The 13308-nt window shown below is 50.7% G+C and overlaps 1 protein-coding gene across 3 annotated transcripts in view; it reads left to right on the top strand.

The window, feature by feature from the left end:
* MYO18B (myosin XVIIIB) overlaps positions 1 to 13308 on the top strand; it is a 255506-nt gene that overhangs the window by 155914 nt on the left and 86284 nt on the right. For all 3 annotated transcript variants that reach the window (XM_027050907.2, XM_027050908.2, XM_027050910.2), the window contains one exon: positions 59 to 211. In XM_027050907.2, the coding sequence (XP_026906708.2) occupies positions 59 to 211 (153 nt within the window). The remainder of the gene's footprint in view (positions 1 to 58; positions 212 to 13308) is intronic.

The following is a 13308-nucleotide window of genomic DNA, read 5'->3' as shown; positions in this document are numbered from 1 at the left end:
TGGACCCTGGCCACTGCTTTGCCATCTTAGCTCATGAGAGCCTTCCCTTGGCTTCCAGATCGGCCATCGGGACTTTGACGTGGAGAAGCGTCTCCGGAGGGACCTCAAAAGGACTCACGCACTACTGTCCGACGTGCAGCTTCTTCTGGGGAGCATGGATGATAGCAAGACGTCTGTCAGCAAGGAGGAGCTGGAGAAAGTGCACAGCCAGGTGGGTGTCGTGGGTCCCCTCAGGACCAGGCTGGGGAGGGTGCTGCAGCCAGCCAGGGCATGGGGATGGGGGTGGCCACTGCACTGACGTCCGACCTTCACAGACCTGCATGAAGAAGGGGGACACCGAGGGGCTGAGCATGCCACATGGAGGTGGCTTATAAGTGAGAAGGAGGGGTTTATAAATGACCAAGAAGTCCAGTTCCCTTCTTCAGGGTGGAGGCAGAAGGCAGCCCGAGGGCACGGGCAGATCGGGGGCCCGTGGCAGAATGGCCGAGGGCAGCGCGCGTGTGCACGTGTGGTGGCCAGGTGGTGCCCACCCAGGCTGGGTATGAAACAACGGGTAGTTGTGCTGATAAAGCAAAGCCTGAACCGCCACCACCACCACCAATAGCCGTTTGCCAGTTAGAATTGTAATGATGCGGATCTCTGGCCGTCTCACCTTCTGGAGCTCCCACCATGTAGCGCTTACTCTGTATGGGATGGGGCACCGAGTTCTGTACCGAGGTCTCCAGGATTCTCATCTCCATTTTCCAAGGGAGGGGACTGGGAGACAAGGAGGGCAAGAGACCCACCCCAAGGCAGCTAGAAAGTGTCAGAGCCAGGATTTGAACTCAGGACTCCACCCTCCCTGGCTGCCCCCAGGGAGGAGTGGAGGCAGATGGGAGGTGAGACCAGGCAGGAGCCAAGGACCTGGGGAGATGGGACGACGGGCTTGGGCGCTGCCCAGTGCAGACAGCGCAGCCCATGGAGGCAGGTGTCGAGAGGCGTGAGGTGTTCAGATTCCGCGGGGTGGGGTGGGGGGAGGTTGGCGGACTTGGGGAGAGAGGTCCCAAGGCGGAATATCACAGCAGGGACACGGGACTTGCTACCTGACCCATGCAGGGACAGGGAGCGGGGGAGTGAGCTGGAAACAACACAGGGGAGCTGAGAGCCCCACTGGGGGTGTGGTGCCCTTGCATTTGGTGTCACTTCTAAGTCCCTCGTTTCCTGCTAATAAATGGCATGTGCTGAATCCAGGTGTGGAGAGACGGAAGGCATTTCCTGCTGCCCTCACCACGTCACCTTCTCAGAGTGTTGCCCTCTGTTCTTTCTCCTTCTCTGGCCTTCTTTCACGTAGCCTCAGTGCTGCCACATGGCTGCGGGCTTCTCTATCTCCACAGAATATCCCCAGAAACTTAGATGGGTTATCTGTACTTTTTGGACCCTCAGGCAAAACGATACACTTCCGGAGGGCAAGGCTCTGCTTTAACCATGTCTGGTGGTGCCTGTCCAGTCCATCGCCCATAATAAATACTGAATAAATGCCTGCCTGTTGAATTCAGTGGGGTCCTCTGCCTCATTTGACAAGTGAGGAAACTAGAGAACAAAGAGGGTGAGGGATTTGCCTGAGGTCACACAGCCAGTCAAAGGCAAAGCTGGGCCTTGAACCCGCTTTCCCTGACTCCGAAACCACTGACTGCTCTTCTCTCTTCCTTCTGGAGGAGCTCAAGAAGGTCAGCGGGTCCCCAGGAAGGCAGCGGGAGGCAGCAGAGTCTAGCTCCAGGTCGTAGAAACCGGACCCAGAGCTTTCTCTGCTTCCTGTCTCCGGTGTCAGTCTCCTGTCTGTAAAATGAAAGGTTTCGGGTAGCAATTGGTTAGCTAAGGGAGAAAACCTTGTTTTCCTTTTAAACAAAATTCCAGCCTCGATTCAGATTTCACGAGTTTCCCCGTTCATTCTTGGATTCTGTGCATTCCCGTTCCAGGATCCAACCAACCCAGGGCACGACGCTGTGTTGGGTGGTCTGGCCTGCCCAGTGTCCTCTGGTCTGGGACAGGTTCCCAGTCTTGCCTTGCTTTTCATGACCTTGACAGTTTTGAGGAGGACTGGCCAGGTATTCTGTAAAGTGTCCCCCCAGTCTGGCTTTGTGTGATGCTTTTGTCATGATTGGACCAGGTTGGTAGGTTTGGGGAGAGACCTCCCCGGAGGTGCAGTGCTGTGAAACCTGAAGACGCTGAAGGGCCTCCTCTCTTAATAATCCTATTAATTAATGCTCTGTTGTATCTGCTAATGCTCTTTCAGGGTGACCAACCATCCTGGCTTGTCCCGGACTGTCCTGCTTTTAAGGCAAACCCTATTCTCCGCGTGGCCGTGTCAGAAAACTAGAATCCCCTGGGCTTAAGTGCACCCTTGTACTCAATCTCATTACCCTTCTTACTCCCTGGGGAAGGGAAGTGACCTTGCACCCATTTTACAGGTGGGGAAGTCCTGTCCAGAGATGGGAAGTGACGTGCCCGGCAGCTAAGTGGCAGAGCTGGGATTCATATCCAGGGCTCGTGATTCTAACTGCAGAATCTAGGGGTTCCTTGACCTTTCTCTTTGGCTGGCCACGTGGGTGGAAGACGCTTAGCCTTTTGACTTGCCTCAAGTGGGCAGAGATGTCTGAGCACTTGGTCAGGATCCAGGCATGTCGGGCTCCTGCAGCCCCCTTGGCAGGGGGCCAGCTGCTCTTCCTGCCTCCCACCAAAATATTCCTGATGCCACAGCATCCAAATGTCCCCGTCCCCACAGGTGATTGTTCTCAAAAAGGAACCATGATGGTTTTGTTCGTTCTTTTCCTTCCTTTTTAAAGTATTCATGAGCAACCTTCCTCGGCAGGGTTAAAATGTGTGTTCTTGACAAATGGTGGTATTTAATGAAGGCGCCTCGAGCTGAATCAAAGAGCTTCATTCTTCTGAAACTCCTTCTTCCCCATCTCTGCATCCGGCTCCTATCAAAGGGAATTCACAGCCTTGGCTTTCTGTTGCTGTTGTCATGGAAATCGTTATAAGGATGGTTTCGCGTGGACCAGAGGTCAGGGTACAGTTGCTTTGGTTCCCAGCACACGTGTCCCGGATGCCGGAGTCAGAGCTAATCAAATAAAGCAGTGATGACATTGGGCATCACTGTGTTTCCTCTCCGAAGGAAGGTATTTGTCCTTTACCTGAAGGCTCCAGGGACCGAGGCAGAGAGAGCAGAGAAGAGGGGGAAGAGAGAGGGAGCTAACTTTGCTACTGACTGTGCCGTAAGTGCTGGGTATGGCACTGAACGACTTCCTTCCTTCCTTCCTTCCTTCCTTCCTTCCTTCCTTCCTGATCTATGCAGCACCTGCTGTGAGTCAGGTGATATGCTCCATCTAGGCGTATAATGATTAGTAAGGCAGGTACCCTCCATCGTGAAACTCACATCTGATGGAAAAGGAGGCAAGCAAACAATGATAGAAATAAGTAGAAACATCTCACACCTTGATATGGGGAATAAAGGCAATAAATGGAGTTCTGGAATAGGCAATTGCAAGGGGTCCGGTTGAGCCTGGGTGGTCAGCTCAACTACCCTGGGAGAAGGAGGAGCAGACAGGAACCTGAACATGCAGGACTGGAAGGCTTGGGTTTTACACGAAGGGTCGTGCAAAGCCATTGGGAGGTCTTGAGCAGAGAGTGACATAATCCGATTCGCGGTTGAGAGGCTCGCTCTTCTGTGCGGAGACTAGACGTGAAGAGGATGGCAATGCCGTTAGGAGGCTAGAATACCCTTCCAGGCCGGAGGAGATGGTCATATGGGCTAAGTGGTGACAGAGCTGGCTACAAGGGACAAACCTGGGGCTGGTTTGAAAGTTAGGGGGCTCGTAGACTTTCTGGTGGCAGCAGTAAGTGTGCTATTTAGATAATCCTTACCATAACCACAGGAGGAGGGTACTTCTATTATTGACCTGTTTAATAAAGATACAATCTCTGAGAGGTTGAGTAACTTACCCAAGGGCACACAGCAATATATGTCCGAAAGCTGTGAATGCCAGCAGTTCTGTGTCCGTGCAACTTGGCTGGTATAGTATGGGTCCTATTAACATTGAGCACCTACTATGTACTAGGCTTTTCTGTGGTGTCTTGGGGTCCCCAAACTTGGCCGCACATCAGAGAACTTAAGCACTGTTTAAAAATCACAGATTCTGGATCCCACCCCCAGGTAGTCTTTTCTTTGTCTTTCTTCATTAAGTCTGGGTTGGCACCCAGTATCTACATTTTTTAGGACTGGCATCTGGGAATCGCGGGCCTTATTTATCTCTCAAAACACCCTTTCCAGTTCCATGGCGACATGTCCATTTCGTAGACGAGAAAACTGATGGCGAGGTTACCTTAGTGTGACAGACCTTCATTCGGCCGTCTCAACATTAATTAAATTTGAGTCAAGAGGACTGGATCTGGCAGCTGCTAAACTCGTGACGTTCAATGCGCAGCGTGACCTCCCAGAGACTTTTTCCCAAAGTGGAGAGTTCGCGTCGCTTGATGGCCCAGTGCTTGTGGGGGGCTGATGAGGTCAAAGCCGCAAGGTTCTCAGAAACATGACCACGCCCTGCTGCCCTTCTAGCTCAGTAACTGTGGCGTGGAAGAGCCCAGAGAAAGGTTTACTCTCTCAGGGCACGGACAAGGGAATTGCTTGAATGCACCTATTAAAAAACTCATGCATTCAGCAAATATTGATGTGGTCTGAACTCTGGGACCCATGGGAGGCCAGGCTGCAGGGATAAGGAGGAGACAGTATGGGGGGGTGGGTATGTTGATAGTTGGGTTTAGTGAGCGTGGCTAAGGGGTTTGGGTTTTATCCCAAAGGTGATGGGGAGCCATAGAGAGTTACAGAGTAGAGATGGGCGTGGTCAGATGGGCGTGGGGATTCCAGGCCCCAGCTGAAGCTCTGATGTGCAGCGTGCCAGGCCTAACCAGCAGCATGGGAGAGTTCCCTTCGAGCATCTTCCAGAATCTCTGGATTCTGCCCTTAGTGGACAGGCATCCCCTCGGCCCATTGCCCCGGCGTCTAGGACTCCGAGAGAATTATTTGGCTCTTTTCACCCAGTTTCCTTCCACTGGGAGCCTTGGATATATCTCTGATAATACCGTGGTTTAAGACCCTTGTGATAAATCATGGAAGAGTCCTAGAACTTTTGGCGTTCAAATCCTGCCTCTGCCGCCTAATTAGCTGTATGATTTGGGGTGAGATATCCTGTGTTGCAGCCTCCTTTTCCTCATGTACAAAGGGACATGAGGGACACCTGGCTGCCTCAGTCACTTAGGCATAAGACTTCAGCTCAGGTCACAATCTCCTGGTTTGTGGCTTTGAACCCCGTGTCGGGCTCTGTGCTGACAGCTCAGAGCCTGGAACCTGCTTCGGATTCTGTCTCCCTCGCTCTCTGCCCCTCCCCTGCTCTCACCTTGTCTCTCTCTCTCTACCTCTCTCTCAAAACATTAAAAAAAGTCTTTTTTAATAAAAAGGGGCATGATATTGCCAGGCCCGGGGCTGGTTTAAAGAACGCTATGACTGTGCATTTGCAAGAATTCTTTAAAATAAAAACTTGAAGACCATGATTTTTAAAACGTAGAGCTCCCCGCTGGCTCCCTCGTCCGAGTCACAGGGGTTGACTGCCGGAAGACTTTGGTTTCTGGGTAAACGATTTTACAAGACCTCGTAGCACAGACTAGGCAGGGCGATGTGTGGGGATGATCTAAAGACACCTGTTCTTTAGGAGCAATTACTAATTAATTCCCATGGAATGTTTCCACTGGAAACAAACTAATCTGGAGACAGAAGCAATCCCAACAACCAAGATACGTAATTGAGATCATCGCCGTGTGTAAATAACATCTGTGAGAAGCAGATGCTGGCACCTGGCTCCCACAAGACCCTGGAAGAGGACATTTTCTCCAGGACATTGGTTGTTTTCATTTTTTTTCCCATTCAATTTACGCCTTTGACCTTTGTGTCTTCCCCCAAAGGGAATACGGTATTTGCTTTTTGCGAAATGGAGACCCCCAAGCTCTTTCCTTTACTTCATTCATACTGGGGACCGTGTTCCCCCTCTTCGTGCTGAGTACAAAGCTGTCACCAAGTCTCAGTCATTGTACCCCCAAATGGCCCTTCAATCCTTCCCCCTTGACACCCCCCCTGCCCCGCCCACTGATCACCCACCATCAGTATTTCTCATGCTGGCCCCTGGTCTGATCCAAGCAATCTTTCTGCCACCTGATCTTCAGAGGAAGAATTTTCAAATTTACATACAGTCTTGGCTTTTTGTGTTCAAGATCCGTCACTGGCTTCCATCGTCCTCAGAATACAATGCAGGTTCTCCAACGTGACCTTTACGGGTGCCAAGTCTGGCTCCCGTGCTCCTGACATGTCTGACCAGCAGCTTAGGGACAGCTTGGGGTCGCTCACACCTGTCTCATCACCCTCCCGCCTTTGCCCAGGCTGTGCCTTTGGCCAGACTCCTGCTTCTCTCTTCTGAAGCCTGTTTGCCTGGTGACCATCTAGTTCTCTTCCTTTTGTTTTTGTGTTTTTTTAATGTTTATTTATTTTTGAGAGGCAGAGGGGGAGAGAGAGACAGAGTGCGAATGGAGGAGGGGCAGAGTGAGAGAGAGAGAGAGAGAGAGAATCCAAAGCAGGCTCCAGGCACAGAGCCCGACCTGGGGCTCGAACTCACGGACTGTGAGATCATGACCTGAGCCGAAGTCAGACGCTTAACCCAGTGAGCCAGCCAGACGCCCCCGTCTAGTTCTCTTCTGAGCTTGGGTGTGGGCATCATTTCTGGGAGCCATCTCTGACCCCCATGAGCTGACTGAGGGCCCACCCCTCTGGGCTCTCTCTGTCTGCCGGGTGTACCTCTGGGGCGGCACATTCTCTCGCAGTGTATTCTGAGGACAATGGAAGCCACTGATAGATCTTGGACACAAAAAGCCGAGACTGCATATAAATTTTAAAATTCTCTCTCTGAAGATCAGGTAGGTAGGAGGGTTGTTTGGACCAGGCCAGGGGCCAGCAGACATGAGACATACAGGGGGTGGGTGATAAGTAGGGCAGTGAAGGGGGAAGGATTGAAGGGCCCTTGAGGGGTACAATGACTGAGACTTGGTGACATTCTCTCGCGGTCACCACCTTTGCTTGCTTGTGTCCCCCCTTTACCATCCAGCTCCTTCAAGGGAGACACTGGGCGAATAAGTAAACATACCAAGAGACTGGTCCAAAGTCACCAAAGTAGTAAGAGATGAAGCTGGGATTTGAACCCACGGACATCAACAAAAGGGAGTTTAAAGCTGCTGCTACCCCACCCCCCACCATGAATGTATCTCCTGTCGGCCCTCTGCCACCTCCGGGTCCTCACGTCCCTGCGGGAATCCCGGGGTGCTCCTACAGGCCCTTCCACAGGGGGAGTCCAGCTCAGTTTCTGTCCCTTCGGGGGGGCCCCTTGAGCCTGGTGTATCTTCTATGTGAACTCCCAGTCACGGCTAGGCAACATCCTGAGCCCCCCCTCCCGACCCCCACCACTAGTGTGCAGAAGACCCATAACCCTTGATTCATCCCCAGTGCCCTTAGGCAGGACGTTTGTCACCATGTGTCACCCATGCTTCCACGAGACATTGAAAATAATTAATAAGCTCTGGGAAGATGAGTCTGATGGGAATCTTTCATGTGAGCGAGCACCTTCCTCCCCAGCCAGGAGCCACGAGACAGGTGGCCTGGGTATTTTATTCGAAGAGACAAAAAAAAAAAAATTTTTTTTTCCTTTTTAAAGATGATGTTGGAGTGAATTGACTCAATATTAACATAACCTCCTGTCAGAGGAGATAAAAACCAAATTGTAATTGGGTGAAAACATGGTCATCGCGGCCCGTTCGCCCCACAAATATTGACACTTCCAATGCTGTTACAAATGGAGAAAGGCTGGTTTTATGATAGGCCGGGGGTGCTGTCTACGCATCTCCCCAGAAGGACCCGTGATGGTTGAGAGCTGTGGAGGGCCAGGCCCCCGGAGCAGCCGGCCATCCCCCAGCGTAATCACAGACATCTTCACAGTCATGATATTGGTGGCAGGCATGCGGCTGGTTCGGGACCAAGCGTGGGGCCAAGCGCTTAGATGCCATGACTTAATCTGCAACCCCCCCCAACCCACTTGAGTGTAGTGAACGCCATGTGAGCAGGACCTCTTCTGTTGGGGACCAGAGTGCAGGAGTGCGTCCGCACACCGCAGGTGCTCTGTGGATCAGTGGGGACTCCCAGGATGGGCCATGAGTCTCAGTGGGAAGCAGCTCCCTCATTTCAGGTAGGAGGGAGCCCAGCATATAGGAGACTTGTCCAAAGCCGCAGAGTTTGGGGGGAGGTGGGATTTCTTTTTTAAATAACGTATTTTGAAAGAATTTCAAGCTTAAAGTGGCAAGAATAGTTAAGAGGATGCCTGTTTATCCTTCATTTAGATTCATCAATTTGTGGGGCACCTGGGTGGCTCAGTTGGTTAAGCGTCCAAATCTTGGTTTCCGCTCAGGTCATGATCTCACGGTTCGAGAGTCCAAGCCCCGCATCAGGCTCTGGGAAAAGCCTGCTTGGGATTCTCTCCCGCCCCCCCCCCCCCCCCCCGCCGACCTTCCCCTGCTCTCTGTGTCTCTAGGTAAATAAATAAACTTTAAAAAAGATTCATCAGTTTGTGACATTCTACCACATTTGCTTTCTCATTTTTTCTCATTCTGAATCATCGAAAAACCAGTTACAAACACAATGCCCCTTTGTTCCATTCAAAACGGAAAATTTCACATTGATAAAATACTGTTTTCTAATCCAGAGGGTCAACGAACTATGACCCACAGGCCAAATCCAGCTCAAATCCAACTGCCTATTTCTTGTTGTTGTTGTGTCTGGTTTGTTTGTTTGTTTGGTTGGTTGGTTGGTTTTTGATTTTTCTTTTTGCCACAGCCTGAGAGCTGAGAATGGTTTTCATGTGTGTGTGTTTTTAATTATTTATTTACTTTGAGAAGGAGAGAGAGAGAGAGAGAGCACAAGTGGAGAAGGGACAGAGAGAGTGGGGGAGAGAGAGAGAATCCCAAGCAGGCTATGCACTGTCAGCACAGAGCCCAATGCGGGGCTCAGAGTCACGAACCATGAGATCATGACCTGAACTGAAGTTGGGTGCTCAACCGACTGAGCCACCCAGGTGCCCCTGGTTTTCATGTTTTTAAATGGCTACATTAAAGTAGTTAGATAAGTGGGGTGCCTGGGTGGCTCAGTCAGGTGAGTGTCCGGCTCAGGTTATGATCTCACGGCTCGTGAGTTCAAGCCCCGCATCGGGCTCAGTGCTGACAGCTCAGAGCCTGGAGCCTGCTTCGGATTCTGTGTCTCCCTCTCTCTCTGCCCCTCTCTGGCTTGTGCTTGGTTTCTGTCTCTCAAAAATAAATAAACCCTAAGAAAATTTTTAAAAGAAAAGCAGTTAGATACGTATGGTATCTACATACAGATATCTATCTAAATCTATATGTATATGTATATGTATATCTGTATCTGTATCTGTATCTATATCTATACGGTTCAGATTTTGTCCATTGCCCTCGTCAGTGTTCTTCATAACAAGTTTTCTCCGTGTTCAGGATCCAACACAGGATGCAGAAGTGTTTGTGCTTCGTTTTCATGATGTTATGGCCCCTCAGTCTTTCCGTCTCTGTCTTTCCTGATGCTGGCACTTTGGGAGGGGTTCACGCCAGCCGTGTTCGCCCTTCCATTCGCCCTTCCCCTGTCTTTGTAATGTCGGAGGCTTTGGGTTTTGTGCAGGTTTGAGGGTGTTCCTGGGGCATGGGACTTCTGATTTTAAAACCAGAAACGTCCCCGGCAAACAGGGGGGAGTCGCCCATCCTAGGGCCGGCATCTCCAGCACCGAGGAATTGTGAGGAAGATAAAGGAAGGTACCCGTGGGTTTCAGGGGGGGGGGGGGATGAGCCAGATGCCCTCTTGAGTGCCTTTTCTCGATTATCTGCTCGTTGTTGCTCTTTGGATGGATTCCTACCGTCCACATGTGTTGGCCGGTGTCTTGCTTTTTTTGCTCCATTTATGCGTGCAAGATTTACGGGTATTATCGTATGTCACAGTTGGTTCATTCTCCTTGCTATTTCTGAGACTATATCACAATCTAGCCATTGTGTTGTTGATGGGCATGTAGGTTGCATCCAGATTTGGGTGATTAAGAATACAGCCTCTGTGGGCATTTCTTCCCCGTGTTATTTTATTCGGGAGGCAGGCGGGTGTGTGTGTGCATCTCTAGGGCGTAGACCTAAAAGTGTAGAATCTCTGGGTCACAGTACACCTGTTTCTTTAATTGCGGTCGATGTAGCCAAATGGTTCTCCCGAGTGTCCGTAGACACGTTTACTCCGGCCAGCCGGATATGACAGTCCCACCGGTGTCCCATGTGGTCAACACCTGCTTTTGTTAGTTATTCACATCCTAGCCGTTCTGAGGGAGGAGGTGTTCCGTGGGTCTGTTTTGCATTTCCCCGACGAGTAACGAGGTGGATCCCCTTGTCGAAGTAGATGGACCATTTGGATGGCTACTTCTGCCCTGTTCAAGCCGCACCTGCCTCTTTCAAACTACTGGCTCTTTTTCTTAGTGATTTGTGAGATATGCTGGATGTAAAACGCTTCGCTCGTAATGTATATTGCGAATAGTGTCGCCCACTTTGCAGACAAACTTGGGGCATACTGCTGCATTATCTTAGCTTTGCTGTTTTACGAACAGAAGCTCTTCATTGCCAGGTAACCCAACTGGTCAATCTTAGGTATCTTGGAATCCAAATTTAAAACGACTTGGTCCAGCAGAGGGTGTTCTGGTTAGCCGAATGTTCTGGCTAAGTGAGCGCGGTGGTGCAGGATGGCCGGAAGCCCACCACCCTCTACCCGGGCCTCTAGCCTGGACTCAGGATCCAGCCCTGGAGGTTTGCTGGACACGTCTGTGGTCACTCTCTATGCAGAACATTTCCTCCTGCAGGGGAGGGTCCTGCCCACACAGCCTGCCCCTCGTCCTTTGTGTGGAGCTGGCTGTCTGGACTCCGGCCGGTGTTTGGGTCAGAGACCTGTGCTCGGGAGGAGCTGGGAGCGGCCAGGCAGCAGGTGGCTTCCCGAGGGGGTGTTCAGGGCTGGCTCAGGCAGCAGGGGCAGTGGGCAGCTCGGGCTGCAGACACAGGCGGCCCCACCCCTCTCTGGACCGGGACAGGTTAGTGATGCAATAAGCTGACCTCTTTCCTTGGCTCCCTCAGCGCATGTGGGTGCAGCCCCTACCGTGTGGGGACCCAGAGGGGAGTGGCCCCAGGTGGCCTCCAGGAGCCCATTATCTAGTGGGAACACGGGGAGGTACTCAGACAATAACACTATTTAGGGGAGCAATGGGGTGCTGGGACAATGGGGTGCTGAAAATATAATAAAAATAAGGTCATGATAGGATGGGGGCAGGGGAGGCGTTTTATGTGTACCTTATCCTGCTTTTCCAAGGTTTTCTTTTTTTTGGAGAACATCAGGGTACGCGAAAGCCACTGCAACCAGAGGTGAAGGCAAGAAGGAAATTCGTAAAGTCTGTTTAATCATATAGTACCTGAGCGGTCCTTAGAGCCTATAATGCAAAATTAGGAAGGACTCTTTTTTTTTCATTTTAATTTTTACTGAAGGATAGTTGGAGTACAATATTATATTAGCTTCAGGTGTACAACCTAGTGATCCGACCATTATATGCGTTATGAGATGCTCACTGCCGTAAGTATCGTTACCTTCTGTTACCGAGGAAGGACTCTCAAACCCTCAAAGAAATAGACTCCAAACAAGTGAAAGGAGGTCTGTTTTACTCAGCAGGGGGGAAGCCCGGGCCACAGGGCTTACAAGAAAAGGCTGTGGGTTTAAAATTCAGGTCTGGTCCTGGCTCCATTCACCACTTACAAGCTGTGTGATCTTGACAAGTTAACTAACCTCTCTGAGCCTCAGTTTCTTCATCTATACAATGATGGTGAAAGTCCCTACTTCAAAGAGTTGTTATGTGTTGCAAATAACATATTCATGGTAAGCATTCAGAGACTGGTTATGATTAGTCCACTACTAACAATGATTATTTTTACTCTGAGGAGGATGGAAACCAGAAAGCATTTCGATGCATCAATAAATAATGATGCACAGGGTAAGCAAGACGATGGAACGTTTAATATGTGCTCAAGTCATTTGACCAAGGACACAGAGAGTAACCACCAGATGGTCTTAGGAAGTTTCCCCTTGGGGCCACAGTCATCAGACTTCTGAGCCGGATAGACCATTGGTGGACCTGGCCTGACATTTTTAATATGTTTGCATTTAATAAATTTGTTCGATATCAGGACTGTCTATAGTTTGAGATGCCGCTAATTCCCTTCGGGGGAAAGCCTTCCTACCGAAGGTTAATTCTTCCGAGCGCCCTGACGGGATGTCAAGGCCTGGGATGTGTTGAGATCAGCCCGCCAGAGACACCGTTTCTTAGAACGCTTGCCCGTGGCATTTGCGATGCAGGATTCTGAAATCCTCCGAGTTGCTCGGCCAGACCCAGAAATCCAAGTTCTAACAGCTCTGCCCAAACATCAGCATTTTCCCCTCTCCCCGCCTCATTCCATATGTCTGGCCCACTCATCTCGTGGCTTAATAAGTCCAAAGCAAACATTTTCGCCAGGTATTTAAAGCCGGCAGATGGCTTTGCATAGGCAAGTAATATGCTATTCATCGGGTTGTAGTTGATGTATATGTGATGGGAATCTCAATCGCCCTCCCAGGGAGTGCAGGGAGGGGAGGAGGGAGATGTTGCAGAGAGCACGCTGCAGATGAAGTCAGCAGTAGGGAAAGGCTCCTTGCGGCGTGGGCTGTGTGGTGGCCCAGGAAGAGCAGGGGCTTGGAGCCCCATTGGCTCGGATCTGATCCCGGACAAGTCACTTCCCCTGCCCGGGGTTACCGTTTCCCCATTTGTGGGCTGAGGCCTGCCTCGCAGGGCAGCTGTGGGCTGTAGTGGTAAAATGAACAGCGAGGGCCCCCACGGTGCCTAATAGAGTCGGTGTTGGAGAAATCTCATTCCCTCGTCTTTTTCCCACTGAACAATCAGGAAGGGGGGATATTTATCCCCCTGTGAGGAGGGATCTGTACACAGAATAGGCAGACAACGAATGATTGTTATCCTACCCCAAGGTTTGGATCGAGCTACTTTGGTCCAACACTTTTAGCAGATCAGTCAGCAAACACTACCACCAAAGGTTTTTTTATTATTTTTATTTTTTAATGTT

This window comes from Acinonyx jubatus, chromosome D3, assembly GCF_027475565.1.
Source record: "Acinonyx jubatus isolate Ajub_Pintada_27869175 chromosome D3, VMU_Ajub_asm_v1.0, whole genome shotgun sequence".
NCBI lineage: Eukaryota > Metazoa > Chordata > Mammalia > Carnivora > Felidae > Acinonyx > Acinonyx jubatus.
The sequence above is the reverse complement of the archived record's forward strand: the minus strand, read 5'-3'. Positions and strand labels throughout refer to the sequence as shown.